This window comes from Girardinichthys multiradiatus, chromosome 8, assembly GCF_021462225.1.
Source record: "Girardinichthys multiradiatus isolate DD_20200921_A chromosome 8, DD_fGirMul_XY1, whole genome shotgun sequence".
Lineage (NCBI taxonomy): Eukaryota > Metazoa > Chordata > Actinopteri > Cyprinodontiformes > Goodeidae > Girardinichthys > Girardinichthys multiradiatus.
In genome coordinates, this window is record NC_061801.1 from 36282552 (window position 1) to 36296136 (window position 13585).

General features: G+C 44.8%; 1 protein-coding gene across 2 annotated transcripts in view; it reads left to right on the plus strand.

Annotated features, from left to right (window-relative positions):
• gsna (gelsolin a) overlaps window positions 1–13585 on the plus strand; it is a 29230-nt gene that overhangs the window by 5720 nt on the left and 9925 nt on the right. For both annotated transcript variants that reach the window (XM_047372617.1, XM_047372618.1), the window contains exons 2-9: window positions 2475–2675; window positions 8430–8584; window positions 8699–8860; window positions 9013–9162; window positions 9240–9329; window positions 10367–10499; window positions 12073–12377; window positions 12701–12834. In XM_047372617.1, the coding sequence (XP_047228573.1) occupies window positions 2480–2675; window positions 8430–8584; window positions 8699–8860; window positions 9013–9162; window positions 9240–9329; window positions 10367–10499; window positions 12073–12377; window positions 12701–12834 (1325 nt within the window). In that variant the 5' untranslated portion in view covers window positions 2475–2479. The remainder of the gene's footprint in view (window positions 1–2474; window positions 2676–8429; window positions 8585–8698; window positions 8861–9012; window positions 9163–9239; window positions 9330–10366; window positions 10500–12072; window positions 12378–12700; window positions 12835–13585) is intronic.

Here is a 13585-nt window from a genome sequence, read left to right on the forward strand (position 1 = left end):
CTTCACAGTTACATAAGAGGAAGAGGACAAATGAGGGCAAAAAATTATCGTTCCCTGGATTCGTCACTTCCCTCTTCCCGGGTCAGGAGCAGATTCCTGCCATGTCTGTGGGAAGACTGCAGCCTCAAAGAATGGCTGGCCATGTATTTTGGAAGGCAGTATGTTCCAGCAGCATTCCTGTGGAAAAACAAACTCTGTGTTAGTTTTGAGCAGTTTTAAACAGCTTCTTAATCGCAAAACTTTAGATTGTTTTGGCAACGAGATTTTTAAATGAAGACCAGCAATGTGGCCAATTTTAAAGTTGTCAAGTTCAGGTTCACAGCAAAGTTTCACTTCAGATTAATTGGTTTCAGAATGTGTTGTGCTTACTTTCCAAACTAGTGAAAAATATGTTGTGTGTAGAGTTGGGATTTTTTGGAATCTGCTTCGAAATATTTTGCATAGTTTACCTAAATTTCCTGCCTGGTGTAAACTCTGTAAACCTGCAGCTGCTGAACAACTGGCCGAGGCTACATTCAAATAGAAATAGGAAATAATTGTAAAATTAATTAGCTTTTTGCTGCCAGTGAACCGATCAAACAGAACTCCTTGTACAGCAGATCCACACCACATCCACAAAAAATTGTAGTCCCTGAATGTAGACGCTAAATATTAAACATCTGAAACAGACGGCAGCTGAGTTTATATTCTCTTCTTAAATTACAACGGTTTCCAGAAATGCAATTAAACTTAGAATGGATGTTCAGCTGCCTTTAAGACACACAGCAGGTTGTAACCTTGTTCAACAACTTAATGCTCTCCAAGTAGCACCAAGTGTTTACTGTGCAGTCAGATCCGAATGAAGTGTTTCCTATTTGTGTGCACAGATGTGTAGGATTTACGTGTCTTAAAGCCGATGCATTATTATTATTATTTTTTTTTACTGGGCTTTGAAAGATGTTCAAACCCCTTAACATTATTTACATTCTGTCATGTTACAACATTATATAATTATTTTAGAGAAATTCATTTCCCGTACTTCTGAATTGATTTGAACACATGTCAATATGTTTTATTGGAATTTATGTGATAGACCAGCACTGAGTAGTGCATAATTGTGAAGTGGAAGGAAAATGATGAATGTTACCAAAGTATTTTTTAAAGTGTATTTCCTTTATATTCAGCCCCTTTTTATCTGAAAAAACTCTAAATAAAATCCAGTGCAACTAATTGCCTTCAGAGGTTGCCTAATTAGTAAATAGATTGCCCCTCTGCATAATTTAATTTCAGTATAAACCTCAGAGGTTTGTTAGAGAGCATTAGTGAACAAACAGCATCACGAAGACCAAGGAAAACAGCAGCCAGGTCAGAGAGAAAGTTGTGGAGAAGTTTACAGCAGGGTTTGCTTCTAACAATAGAACATCTCACAGAGATCTGTTCATTCCATCATCTGAAGTCTACCAAGTCTTGATCGTCCACTTGAAGTCAGTTTACTCAGAGAAGCACCCAAGAGGTCTATGGCACCTCTGGAAGACCTGCAGAGATCCATAGCTCAGGTGGAAGAATCTGTTGAGAGGACAACTATTAGCCGTGCACTCCACAAATCTGGCCTTTATGGAAGTATGGCATAAAAAAATTAACTTTCTTAAAAAAGCCATAAGAAGTGCAGTTTCCCATGTAGAAAACACAGAAAACAAGTTATAGAAGGTGATCTGGTCAGATGAGACCAAAATCTGGCCAGAATGTAAAATCTTTGTGTGGAGGAAAAATAACACTGCCAGTCACCTTAAACACACCATTCACACAGTAAAATATGGTGGAGGAGCATCGATGTTGAGATGCTTTTCTTCATCAGAGACAAGGAAGCTGGTCAGGGTTGATGGAGCTAAATATGGGCTAATCCTGGAAAAAAAAAACAGTTAGAGGCTCCAACACACTTAAGACTGGAGTAGATAATACAGCCAGTGCATCAAGGGGATGGTTTACAGCAACAGATATCCATGTATTAGAATGGCTTAGTCAAAGTTCAGACCTAAATCCAATTAAGAACCTATGGTTAAGACTTGAAAAGTGAGGTCCACAGATGCTGTCCCTCCAATCTACCTTAGCTTGACATGTAAAGCTGTTAGAGACTTATCACTCTGGTGCTACCAAGTTTTGCAGAACGAATTTCAAGTTTCTCCTCCTACTTCCACTTTATTTTCGCTTTCTGCAGACACAGTGTTTCTGTTGCCAGAAACCTGCCATCGTAAACAGCTGGCAGGTTTCCTCTTGCTGCTCACTGGAGGAAATACCCAGCTCACTGTGATGATTCATTCTCCTGCTTATTAATAACTAACCAGAACCCTAACCTTTATCTGGGTAACCGCGGCAACAACCGAGCATTAGAAGGGAGTGGCTTTAGCATAAGCAGGTTGCTCATCAGCTGGGCGTCCCCGTCTCAGTCCCGTAGAGTTTTTAAACTGCAGCCTCTCTGCTGTGTGATTTCCCTGTAGGCAGGATGGCAGCGCACCACGCAGAGTTTGAGCGGGCCGGTCAGAGTCCAGGCCTCCAGGTGTGGAGGGTGGAGAACTTTGACTTGGTTCCTGTTCCGGAGAACCTGTACGGGGGATTTTACACCGGAGATGCCTACCTTATTCTTAACACTATCAAACAGCGTTCTGGGAACCTGCAGTACGACCTCCACTTCTGGCTGGGTGAGTCCACAGAGACAAATATCTATATCTTATAAAAGACAAGTTAGTTATTTCTGTATTTCTCTTCTTCTTCTTCTTCCATTTTTGTCTTTTTTTTATGTTAAAAAAAGATGTTTTCAGGGTTTTATTGCAGATACGACCCTGTTTGACTTGGAATGCAGATGCTGGCTCTGTGGCTCTTACTCTGAACTGCTGCTGCTTTGCATGTTTCTCGTAAATTCCTGAAACCAGAGAAATAAAAGGCATTTGCCTTCTCTTAAAAAGATCTAATAGTATTTACACAGAGTGGTTCTATAAGGACTGATGTGAGCAGTTTTTGCAAAGCCTCATGTGAGGATAAAGTGATCTGTTTTATTACCAGGAACTGGTGACACATTTGGATCCTCTACTGCAATAAAAGCAGCATTATATTGTAGAATATTCAAAATATCAAACTTCCACTTCTCCGTTTAGATGCTGACATACCTAGATACAGACTATGAGTAAAGAGCAGTCAAATTTTATTGGATTCATTATTCAAGAAGCAGTAGTGTTCATGAGTTCATTATAACATTTGCATATTAAATGTTAGTTTAAGTGAGCTTATCTCTGTTAATTCTGTTCAGGAAATATATGTTGATGTTTGGAACCAACAGTTGGCAGATGATTAAGGGAGTTTGAGTGGGGTGTGGTTTTATAGATTTCTATTGTTTCAGTCAGACTGACCACACTGTGTACTAAGGTTTAAAGGTTCATGCATTTTTACTGAACCATCTCAGTTTGGTTCCAGGTTATACTTCCCTTTTCTGTGTCACTAAGAGTCTGCTAGACATGCATTCAACTTTTCAAAAATGACTTTTTTGTCAAAAAAAAAAAACAAGCCAGTTTTAGCACTGGATGACCAGTCGCTCCGGCTAATTACCCATAGAACCGAGCCCCTCAAGCTGATGCTCTCAGGAAACCACCGGGAGCAAATTTTGTTTTTTGTTTGTCTGAGAATGCACTTGTGTTGGGATTTCCATGGTTGCAGGCCCACAACCCCCACCTAAATTGGGCCGAGTTAAGGGTGGAGGCCTGGTCCACGCAGTGTTTGTCTGCCTGCTTGCAGTCTGCAGTTTCCCCTCCTAAGATCCCTCGGCGGGGGTTGAGCCCCCCGATCTGCACCTGATTCCCCCTGACTATCACTACTTAAAGCTAGTCTTTAGTAAGTCTCGAGCCCTGTCGCTTGCGGCCCACCGCCCGTATGACTGCGCCATAGATCTGTTACCTGGGGCTCCGTTGCCATCCAGCCGGCTTTATAAGATCTCTGGCCCCGAAAGGATGGTGATGGGGCAGTACATAACCGACTCGTTGGCCGGCGGAATAATTCGCCCCTCGTCGTCGCTCCTCGGTGCCGGGTTTTTCTTCGTCGGAAAGAAGGACGGCTCGCTGCGACCATGTATTGATTATCGGAGGTTAAATGCCATAACTGTTAAAAACAAGTATCCACTTACTCTCCTCTCCTCAGCGTTTGAACCAGTCCACGGGGCCACTGTGTTTACTAAGTTAGATCTCCGAAATGCGTACCATCTAGTTCGGATCCGCCAGGGAGATGAATGGAAGACAGCCTTCAAGACCCAACGAGGACACTATGAGTACCTGGTCATGCCGTTTGGATTATGTAACGCCCCCAGCTGTCTTTCAGAATTTAGTTTATGACGTTTTAAGAGATTACCTGAACCAGTTTGTGTTTGTCTATTTGGATGACATTTTAATTTACTCTAGAACACTGTCGGAGCATAAACATCATGTCCGCCTAGTGCTGCAACGGCTTCTGGAGAATCAGCTCTATGTGAAGGCGGAGAAATGCGAGTTCCATCAGGCATCTGTCAATTTTCTCGGCTTCATTCTAGAGGGTGGACAAGTTCGTGCTGACCCAGAGAAAGTCAGAGCGGTGATGCATTGGCCCACTCCAGAGACACGGAAACAATTACAGCGGTTCCTAGGCTTCGCGAACTTCTACCGGAGGTTCATCCACTGCTACAGCCAGACAGCGGCCCCCCTAACTGCCCTAAACATCGACCAAGTCGTTCTTCGCCTGGAGCCCGGAGGCGGAGACCGCCTTCACCACCTTAAAGGAGAAGTTTTCTCAAGCGCCAGTACTCATCCACCCAGACTCAAATGGACAGTTCGTCTTGGAGGTGGACGCTTCCGACTCTGGAGTGGGGGCGGTCTTGTCACAGCGCCGAGACCTGGACGGGAAGCTTCATCCATGTGCCTTCTATTCTCGGCGCCTGTCCCCGGCCGAGAGAAATTACGAAGTGGGTGATCGAGAACTCCTCGCCATCAAGCTAGCCCTGGAGGAGTGGTGGCACTGGCTGGAGGGCGCTGAACATCCCGTGGTGGTATGGACAAATCATAAGAATTTATCCTACATTCAGTCCGCTAAGCGCCTCAATTCCCGCCAGTCACGTTGGTCGTTATTCTTTTCTCGTTTTAACTTGTCTATTTCTTTTAGACCCGGCACCAAGAACGTCAGTTTGCGCCAGACGATTCGAAGAAGGAAGCAGCCCCTATATTGCCACCTAGCTGCAAGGTGGGGGCCATGACCTGGGAGATCGAGGACAAGGTGCGACGGGCCCTCCTCTCTGACCCGGGGCCCGGTTCTGGACCCGCCAACCGCACCTATGTCCCCGCCACGGTGGGCTCCCAGCTCATTAAATGGTTCCACTCAGCAAGGTTCTCCGTCCATCCTGGCACCAGTCGGACTGTCTCAGTGGTTGCCACACGGTTTTGGTGGCCTTCCCTCCACCGGGACATCAAGGACTATGTAAACGCCTGCCCTGTATGCGCACGAAGCAAGCCCTCAAACTGTCCACCCGCTGGCCTGTTGCAGCCCTTAGAGGTTCCCCATCGGCCCTGGTCCCACATAGCATTGGATTTTGTAACCGGCCTGTCCGCCTCCCGAGGAATGACGGCCTTCCCTCCACCGGGACATCAAGGACTATGTAAACGCCTGCCCTGTATGCGCACGAAGCAAGCCCTCAAACTGTCCACCCGCTGGCCTGTTGCAGCCCTTAGAGGTTCCCCATCGGCCCTGGTCCCACATAGCATTGGATTTTGTAACCGGCCTGTCCGCCTCCCGAGGAATGACAACAATCCTGACTATAATCGACCGATTCTCCAAGGCCTGTCATCTGGTGCCACTCAGAAAACTCCCATCCGCTCTCCAGACTGCTAAGCTCCTTATCAAGCAAGTTTTTTGCCTTCACGGCATCCGGTTCGTCATCCTCTCCGACCGAGGTCCCCAATTCACCGACAAAGAATAATTCTGCTCGGCACTGGGAGTTAAGGTCTCGCTAACCTCGGGTTACCACACGCAGTCCAACGGCCAGGTCGAGCGACTGAACCAGTAACTGGAGTCAGCCTTGAGATGTGTTACATTAGCAAATCCGTCTGGATGGAGTGCCCACTTACCTTGGATCGAGTATTCACACAATTCACATGTGTCCTCCGCTACGGGCATTTTGCCCTTCCAGATAACCCTTGGTTACCAGCCGCCCCTGTTCCCGTTGGACGAAAGAGAGGAAGGGTCCACCTCTGTGCAGAGCCACATCCGACGGTGCCGCAGGATCTGGAACCAGACCGTCGGACCCCTTCAGAGGACGGCCACGCAGAACAAAAGGTACGCGGACAGACGTCGTGTGCTGGCCCCGGAGTACCGCCCGGGTCAGAAGCTGTGGCTGGCCGCTATGGACATTCCTATCACGTCCCTCTCCAAGAACATATCTCCCAGGTTCATTGGTCCCTACCCTATAGAATCTCTCGTTAGCCCCACATCCGTCCGTCTCCGCTTACCTGCTAATTTTCGTATTCACCCAGTGTTCCACGTTTCCCAGCTAATGCCTGTCCGTACCAACACGCTCTGCCCTCCGCCTGAGCCCCCTCCTCCCGCCCGGGACTTCCAGGGCCATCCGGTCTACACGGTCCGCCGGATCGTGGCCGCCCGTCGGCTTGGTCGGGGCTGGGAATAATTGGTCGACTGGGCTGGCTACGGTCCGGAGGATCGCTCCTGGGTTCCGAAGTCCTTCATCCTGGATCCCTCGCTTCTCCGGGACTTCCATTTCTCTCGGGCTGGGTCTTCCGGGCCGCCAGGTGGCGGCCGTTGAGGGGGAGGTGGTGTCAGAGTCTGGACTCTGTCCTTGGCTGTTACTAACCATCTTCAGCCACTAGGTGCCGCCAGAGACCGTTCCTAGATTGTGACAGGTGCAGCTTTTTGGGATGATCACCTGGAGAAGTATAAAGAGGATGAATTGCCAGTATCTCATCGCCTGAGTGTTTTGCCAATGCAGTATTACAACATGGCCAGATTAAGTCTTGTCTGTTGCAAGTTACCTTTGAAATAAAATAATAAAACTTGTTTAGGATCCTAAACAAGTTTTAGGATCGCGATGATGGCGAGGATGTTCTCGGTCATAATAAAACTTGTTTAGGATCCTGAACATGTCTCGCTTCTTTAAAGGGAGACCTAAACCAGCCTGAACAGAAGAAGGAAACCCGGACCATTTACCAGCTGGCAATCCGCCTCAGCCCTGCCTTGCCGAGCCTGTTCACCCTGCGGCAGTCCTCCAACCTCCAGCCCTCTGAAGCTCTGGCGGCCACTGATGCAGCCAGTCTGGACTCAGCTCCCTCTCCCTGGTGGATCTGAACCCAGCTAGCTTCCTGTTCCAGTCAGCAGCTGTCCTTCCCTCACCTTACAGCCTCTCAATAAACTTCCTAAACTGTTCTTTGGATGTTTCTGCTGTATGTAGGTCAAGTCGGCCACTAACATAATGACAAAAAATGGTTTTGGGTAAATTTTCCAATTTGTCATAGAAGCCATTTCATTCCTTCCTACATCCATTTTATAGCTATAAATGAACCATTTTTTATTCGTGTTTTTAAAGTATTGCCAATCTTTTAATTTTGTCTTGGTATATAATTTTTTTTTTATTAACTATGGAGGTAACTAGTCATGAAGTACAAAAAAAACAAACATTTATTTCAACGCATTTGCAACTTATTTCCATTTATTTTGGAATGCGATCCCAGTTTGGACCAGTTGAAAGAAGTTGAACCAGATTTTAGCCCCTAAGCCAAACAAAAAACTACAAGCAACCTCCTTCTGGGAAACACATAACCGCATTTTCTACAGTACACTAGGAGTAGATTACAGAAAAGTTGTTCATTGTTAAAGTATGAAACCCTCTTTGGCAGACAGCTTCTTTTTTGACCCAACAAAGTCAGGTATGAGATGAACGAAACTGCAAAAGTTTAGTGAAGGCAAATGGTCAAAATGACACATTTTAAATCATTTACAACCACAAAGACTGAGAAAGCAAACCCCCCCGGCTATAGAGATGGGTCTAATGTAGCAAGCTATCTGTCTACAGGTAACCTCCATTAAATATAAAAAAGATAAAGTAAAATCAAAATAATCATGTTTGAGCAAAACAAGTGCTATATTAAATATTTTAATCTGAAACTGTAAACTGTGCAAAAAAAAATGCCACATGTAAAACGATACATAAAATGAAAACTGGGTGTGATGCATGTGTACCGTTACAACCCAAGTTTACCCAGAAACAGATTATAAAATGAAACAATGCTTTATGTCTGTAAGCTCTGGATTCATTTTCTGATCCACTTCAAGGATTCACCACAAAAGATGAGGTCTTTATAGAGCAACATTATTATATTTCTTAGATAAAAAAAAGCGATATTAATGTCGAGACTGTCTTTTTTCGTCTGGTGCAGGTGATTTCTGCAGCCAAGATGAGAGCGGCTCGGCGGCCATCTTCACTGTCCAAATGGACGACTTCCTCGGGGGGAAACCGATCCAGTACCGTGAGGTGCAGGGGCATGAGTCCAAAACCTTTCTGGGCTACTTCAAGTCTGGAATCAAATACATGGTGGGACGTCTTACACTGTCTGCTTGTAATCCTGTCTGTTATGACCTCATTGTTGTCACGGTTGAAGGTCGAACGTCTCAAAATGATAACTAAAACATAAAATGTATTTTCCAGAAAGGAGGCGTAGCTTCTGGGTTCAAGCACGTTGTCACCAATGAGGTGTCGGTGCAGCGGTTACTCCAAATCAAAGGTCGACGTTCCGTCCGGGCCACGGAGGTGGCGGTTAGCTGGGACAGCTTCAACCAGGGAGACTGCTTCATCTTGGACCTGGGAGATGTGAGTCAGATGATTATTATCAGATATACAACACGATATCATCTGACTGTCACTACAAAATTTTCCAGGTCATGCAAACAATGCAAGAAATGATTTAATTAGTGTATCTTAGTTAAACTAACGTCTCCGTTCTTCGTCCTCTCATTCCACAGGAGATTTATCAGTGGTGTGGCTCTCAGAGCAACCGCTTCGAGAAACTCAAGGCTACTCAGGTCGCCAAGGGTATCCGTGACAGCGAGCGCAGCGGGAGGGCCCGGGTGTACGTCTGCGATGAGGGCATGGAGAGAGAAAAGATGACAGAGGTCAGACCAATGAAACCTCTGAAAGAAATGAACTAACAAGCTGAGATATTTATTGAGACTGCCGCCTCTTCTCACAGGTTTTAGGTCCCAAACCAGATCTGCCTCCTGGGGCTTCTGATGACACCATAGCTGATGCTTCAAACAGGAAGATGGCGAAACTATACAAGGTCAGAGCATGAATAAGTGCTGTTAAAGATAGATCGCAGAGGAAAATCTGGTACCCAGGCCGGTGACATACTGTATTTATGGATATGGTGAATCAAAGCTTGGAAGGTGAGAAGCGTAGAAATAGTGTTTCGTGTCTTTTAGCCCCAGCAACGACCCTTTCTTATCAGCTAGAGGCGGGGCAGTTTATCCTGTTTCATTAGTAGACAACAGTGGGTGTAAACTGTCTTGGGTAAGCTGTGGAAAGAAATTACTGGAATTATTTTATTGTCTTTTACTGGGAAAAAAGACACTGAACATATTTGACATGTTTAGATTTAAAATAAGAAATTGTGACAAAGTAACAGCAACTTGCAAGAAAAGTTGACTAAAAGTTTTTTCCCTAGTTGGTTCCTTCTAAGTTTCCTTAGGAAGTGGAGTCTTTATCAGGCCTTCTTTACCGCCGCGGATGTGTTTGCAGTCCAGGAGAGGTCCTCAGCTCTATGTGTCCCAAGCAATTTCAAGGACATTGTCAGATTGTCCACCAGAATGTCAGGAATAATGGTGCTTAATGTCAAGCCAAAATCTATGAACAGCATCCTGATGTAGCCTCCTGGCTCCTCGAATTGGCTCAGTGCAGTAGGAAGAGATGTAGTGATGCCGTCCTCCGTTTATCTGTTGACAAGTGAAGAGAAGCCTTGATGTGGTGCAGGATGAGCTTGTGAAAACATTTCATGATATCTGGTGTCAAGTCAGTAGGTCTGTAATCATTGGGGATCTTTGAAACAGGGGTCCACTGTAACATGTCAGTGGAGGTCTTTATGTAGAACAGAACAGTCTCTGTGTGCTCCCGTAAATCAAGATGTTCAGATATGCTCCACTGCAAGTTGACTTGCTGTGGTGACCCCAGCATAAGGAAGCAGCTGGAAATGCTCCTCCATAAACTGACTAGTCAGAAATAAAAATCTAGAAACGCATTCAGGTGAGAATCTGGGTTTTAGGGTTGAAATCTCCAACCCCAACCTCACCTTCAACTTACTTCCTGTTTCGTCTGCTGCAGGTTTCCAACGCTAGCGGCGGCATGACCATTACTCTGGTGGCAGCAGAGAACCCGTTTGCTCAGAGCGCCCTGGAGTCCGGTGACTGCTTCATTCTGGACCACGGCTCAGATGGCAAGATCTTTGTCTGGAAAGGTCGGTTTAAGAGTCAGTCAGAGGAAGTTTTTCTCCCGCCATTGAAAACTGAATTGATATTTTTTGCTATTGTTGGGATTATGATTATTGATTAATTAATATTTATCAAGAATTATAATTACAAATCATAATTTGAGAAAATTAATTTCTTAACCAAAAATCCTCATTTATGAATTGAAACCAGAGATGTCCTCTGGTGTTGTGATTATGGCTGAAAGCCCTTGATAATTACAATTATTAAATTCTCAGTAATAGTTGATAACTATTATTAGATGTCACTGTTTAATCAACCGTTTCTGCCGAAACGTGGGGAACTTTAACCTTTAACCTTATTTTGACTGACAAATCACGCCTTCGCTTTATCTACGTGAAATTTATTAAATCAACAGCCCTGATACAACTCGCTCTTCCTATTCAGTAATCTTCACCTAATCAAACATGCAAAGTTATACTCAAAAAGGGTAAAATATCTAACTAAACAAGATAAAACAGCATTGAGTGTGTATGAAATTAAACCAGCAGTTATGGCAGTTATGGTAAGATACAAGAGGAATATGGTTGAACGAAGCTCTGGGAGGCCACTCCCAAAGTGTAGCTTAGTTACTGTAAGTCATAAAACATCCTCCACCGCTGGCGGCAACTAATAAACATGAAGTTGAAGACAAAGAAAATGGTTGATTTTCACCATGAAGTTATTATAACAGTCCAACTTTAAAATGTGCCCTGAGCTCTCAGGTGTTAAACAACACAGCAAAACACACACAGCTTGAAAAGCACAGTGGCTTTCAGATATCCACAGCAATGAAAGTTTCAATAAAATGTTGCATGCACATACAATTTAGAACTCATTGGACTATGAGTGGCGATTCTAAATTGCCTAAAACCTTACTCTATCCTGCCCACGCTATTCCTAATAAAGAAACAAAATAAAAAAAAGAACGTAATTACTTGGTGGTGTCTCCTCCGGATCAGAGAGGCAGAGAAAGGAGGGGGGAAGAGTTTCCATGCGTCCGTGGATAACTCAGAGTAGAATGGTCTGTTTTACTTCTGGCTTCCTTGGCAGAAAAGCAGTATCACGGACCGCGTCAACAGCCGACTGGAACAAAAACAAGGGTGGCGATTCCGTCTCCTTGAAACCTCCGCGGTTTTTTTGGTTACGTGTTAAACCCACGTTTTCGATCGGTAAAGTTGAAAACTTACAAGCCTTCTTATTCCTGTAAGATTAATTCGCTTAGTTTTCTTGTTGGCCAACAAGGAGAATGAATGAAAGTCCATGTGGGATTTTCTTCTCCAGAGTGATGCTCCAGTTGCGTGGTAACCACGTCTCGGTTTCCAGGGTGAAAAGCAATGGTGGGCCATCTCATACTCTGTTATATAGTTTACTGTGGCATCAGAGCTGCGACGCCCCCGTTCTATGAGCTGCGGTGCCCGCTGGGATTTGTAGTTGTGGACTGTCCTGGTATACAAAATGGCCGATGATGCCAGAAGTCCTGGTGGCGTCCAGCAACGTGCAAATGGTCCAACACTCAGCAAACAAAATGATCCAACACTATATTTGCTTTTACTTCTCCAGGCAAAGACGCCAACATGGATGAACGAAAGGCGGCGATGAAGGCAGCCGATGAGTTTATCAAGAAGATGGGCTACCCCAAACACACGCAGGTCCAGATCCTGCCGGAGACAGGCGAGACGCCCCTCTTCAAGCAGTTCTTCAAAAACTGGCGCGACAAAGACCAGACAGTGGGCCTGGGCGTGGCCTACATCGCTAACAGCATCGCCAAGATCGAGAAGGTGTCTTTCGATGCCGCCAGTCTACATGAGTCTTCCAGCATGGCGGCCCAGCACGGCATGGTGGATGACGGCAGCGGAGAGAAACAGGTGAGAGGGGATTGGTCAATGAGCTCATTAGGATGTGTATCTCCCATGCATTGTTTCCTTCAGTCTTTTAGGGAAAGGTTTAACAAGACAGGAGTTCTGATTTATCCCTACTAACTGTTAAAAAACATCAGAAAATGGAAACCAGCTGTGAACTGGGAGCACAGGAGAATCTACAGATATAAGACCTAGTAGTTCAATGACTTTATTATAGTAGTAATGTATTTAAAACACACAGGGATAAAATATTTTTCTGTATGTAATGTAAGTACAAAGGGAAGGCGGTTTCTGATTTGATGGGATATATTTGCTCCTAATCTTGGCAGATCTGGCGCATCGAGGGATCCGATAAGGTCGCGGTGGATCCGTCCACATATGGACAGTTCTTCGGAGGTGACAGCTACATCATCCTGTACAACTACCGTCATGGAGGGCGTCAGGGACACATCATCTACATGTGGTGAGAAGACAAGCTCCAGCTTGATATGAATAAAGAAAGAGTTCAGAGAATGTTATCCAGGTATGGCGGTACCGTACCTGAGGGGGGCTTTGGCCCCAGAAAGTGTATTTTCCCAGTCATTCTGGTCAAACTGTGAAAGTTATTTATTACACAGATTACATTCACACAGAGAGATATGTTTCAAACATATATTTCTATAAGTTTTGATGATTTTAGCTTACAGCTGAAAAATATCTTAAATTATAAATATGTCATGTGACTAAGAAAAAACAAAATTATTAATACAGAAATGTGGGCGTACTGAAAGTGAGCCCATGTACTATACAGTGTTTGCCCTCAGTACTTGGTTGGGGCTGCTGTTGCATAAATTACTGCATTGTTGCAGTGTGGCATCGAGGCGATAAGCCTCTTGTTCTGCTGAGTTTTTGGGGAGCACAAGTTGCTTTAATAGTGCCGTTCAACTTGGTTCTGGCGTCTCATCTTCCTCTTAGGAATCCCCTATAGATTCTCAATGAAAACTCGATCAGTACATGATCATTATAGGAGCGATTGGTACTATTGCCAGGTTGGGCGGGTGCCAAGTTGTGTTGGAAAATTAAATGAGAACGTTTAAAACGCTTGTCAGCAGAGAAAAGCATGAAGTGCTGTAAAAGTTTGTATTGACTGTGAAAGCGTCACAACGGACGGAAAGGCATAATGTTCTTTCATCTGAAAAGAGGACTTCGAAGAACAGTCAAGCCCTTCTTCTCAT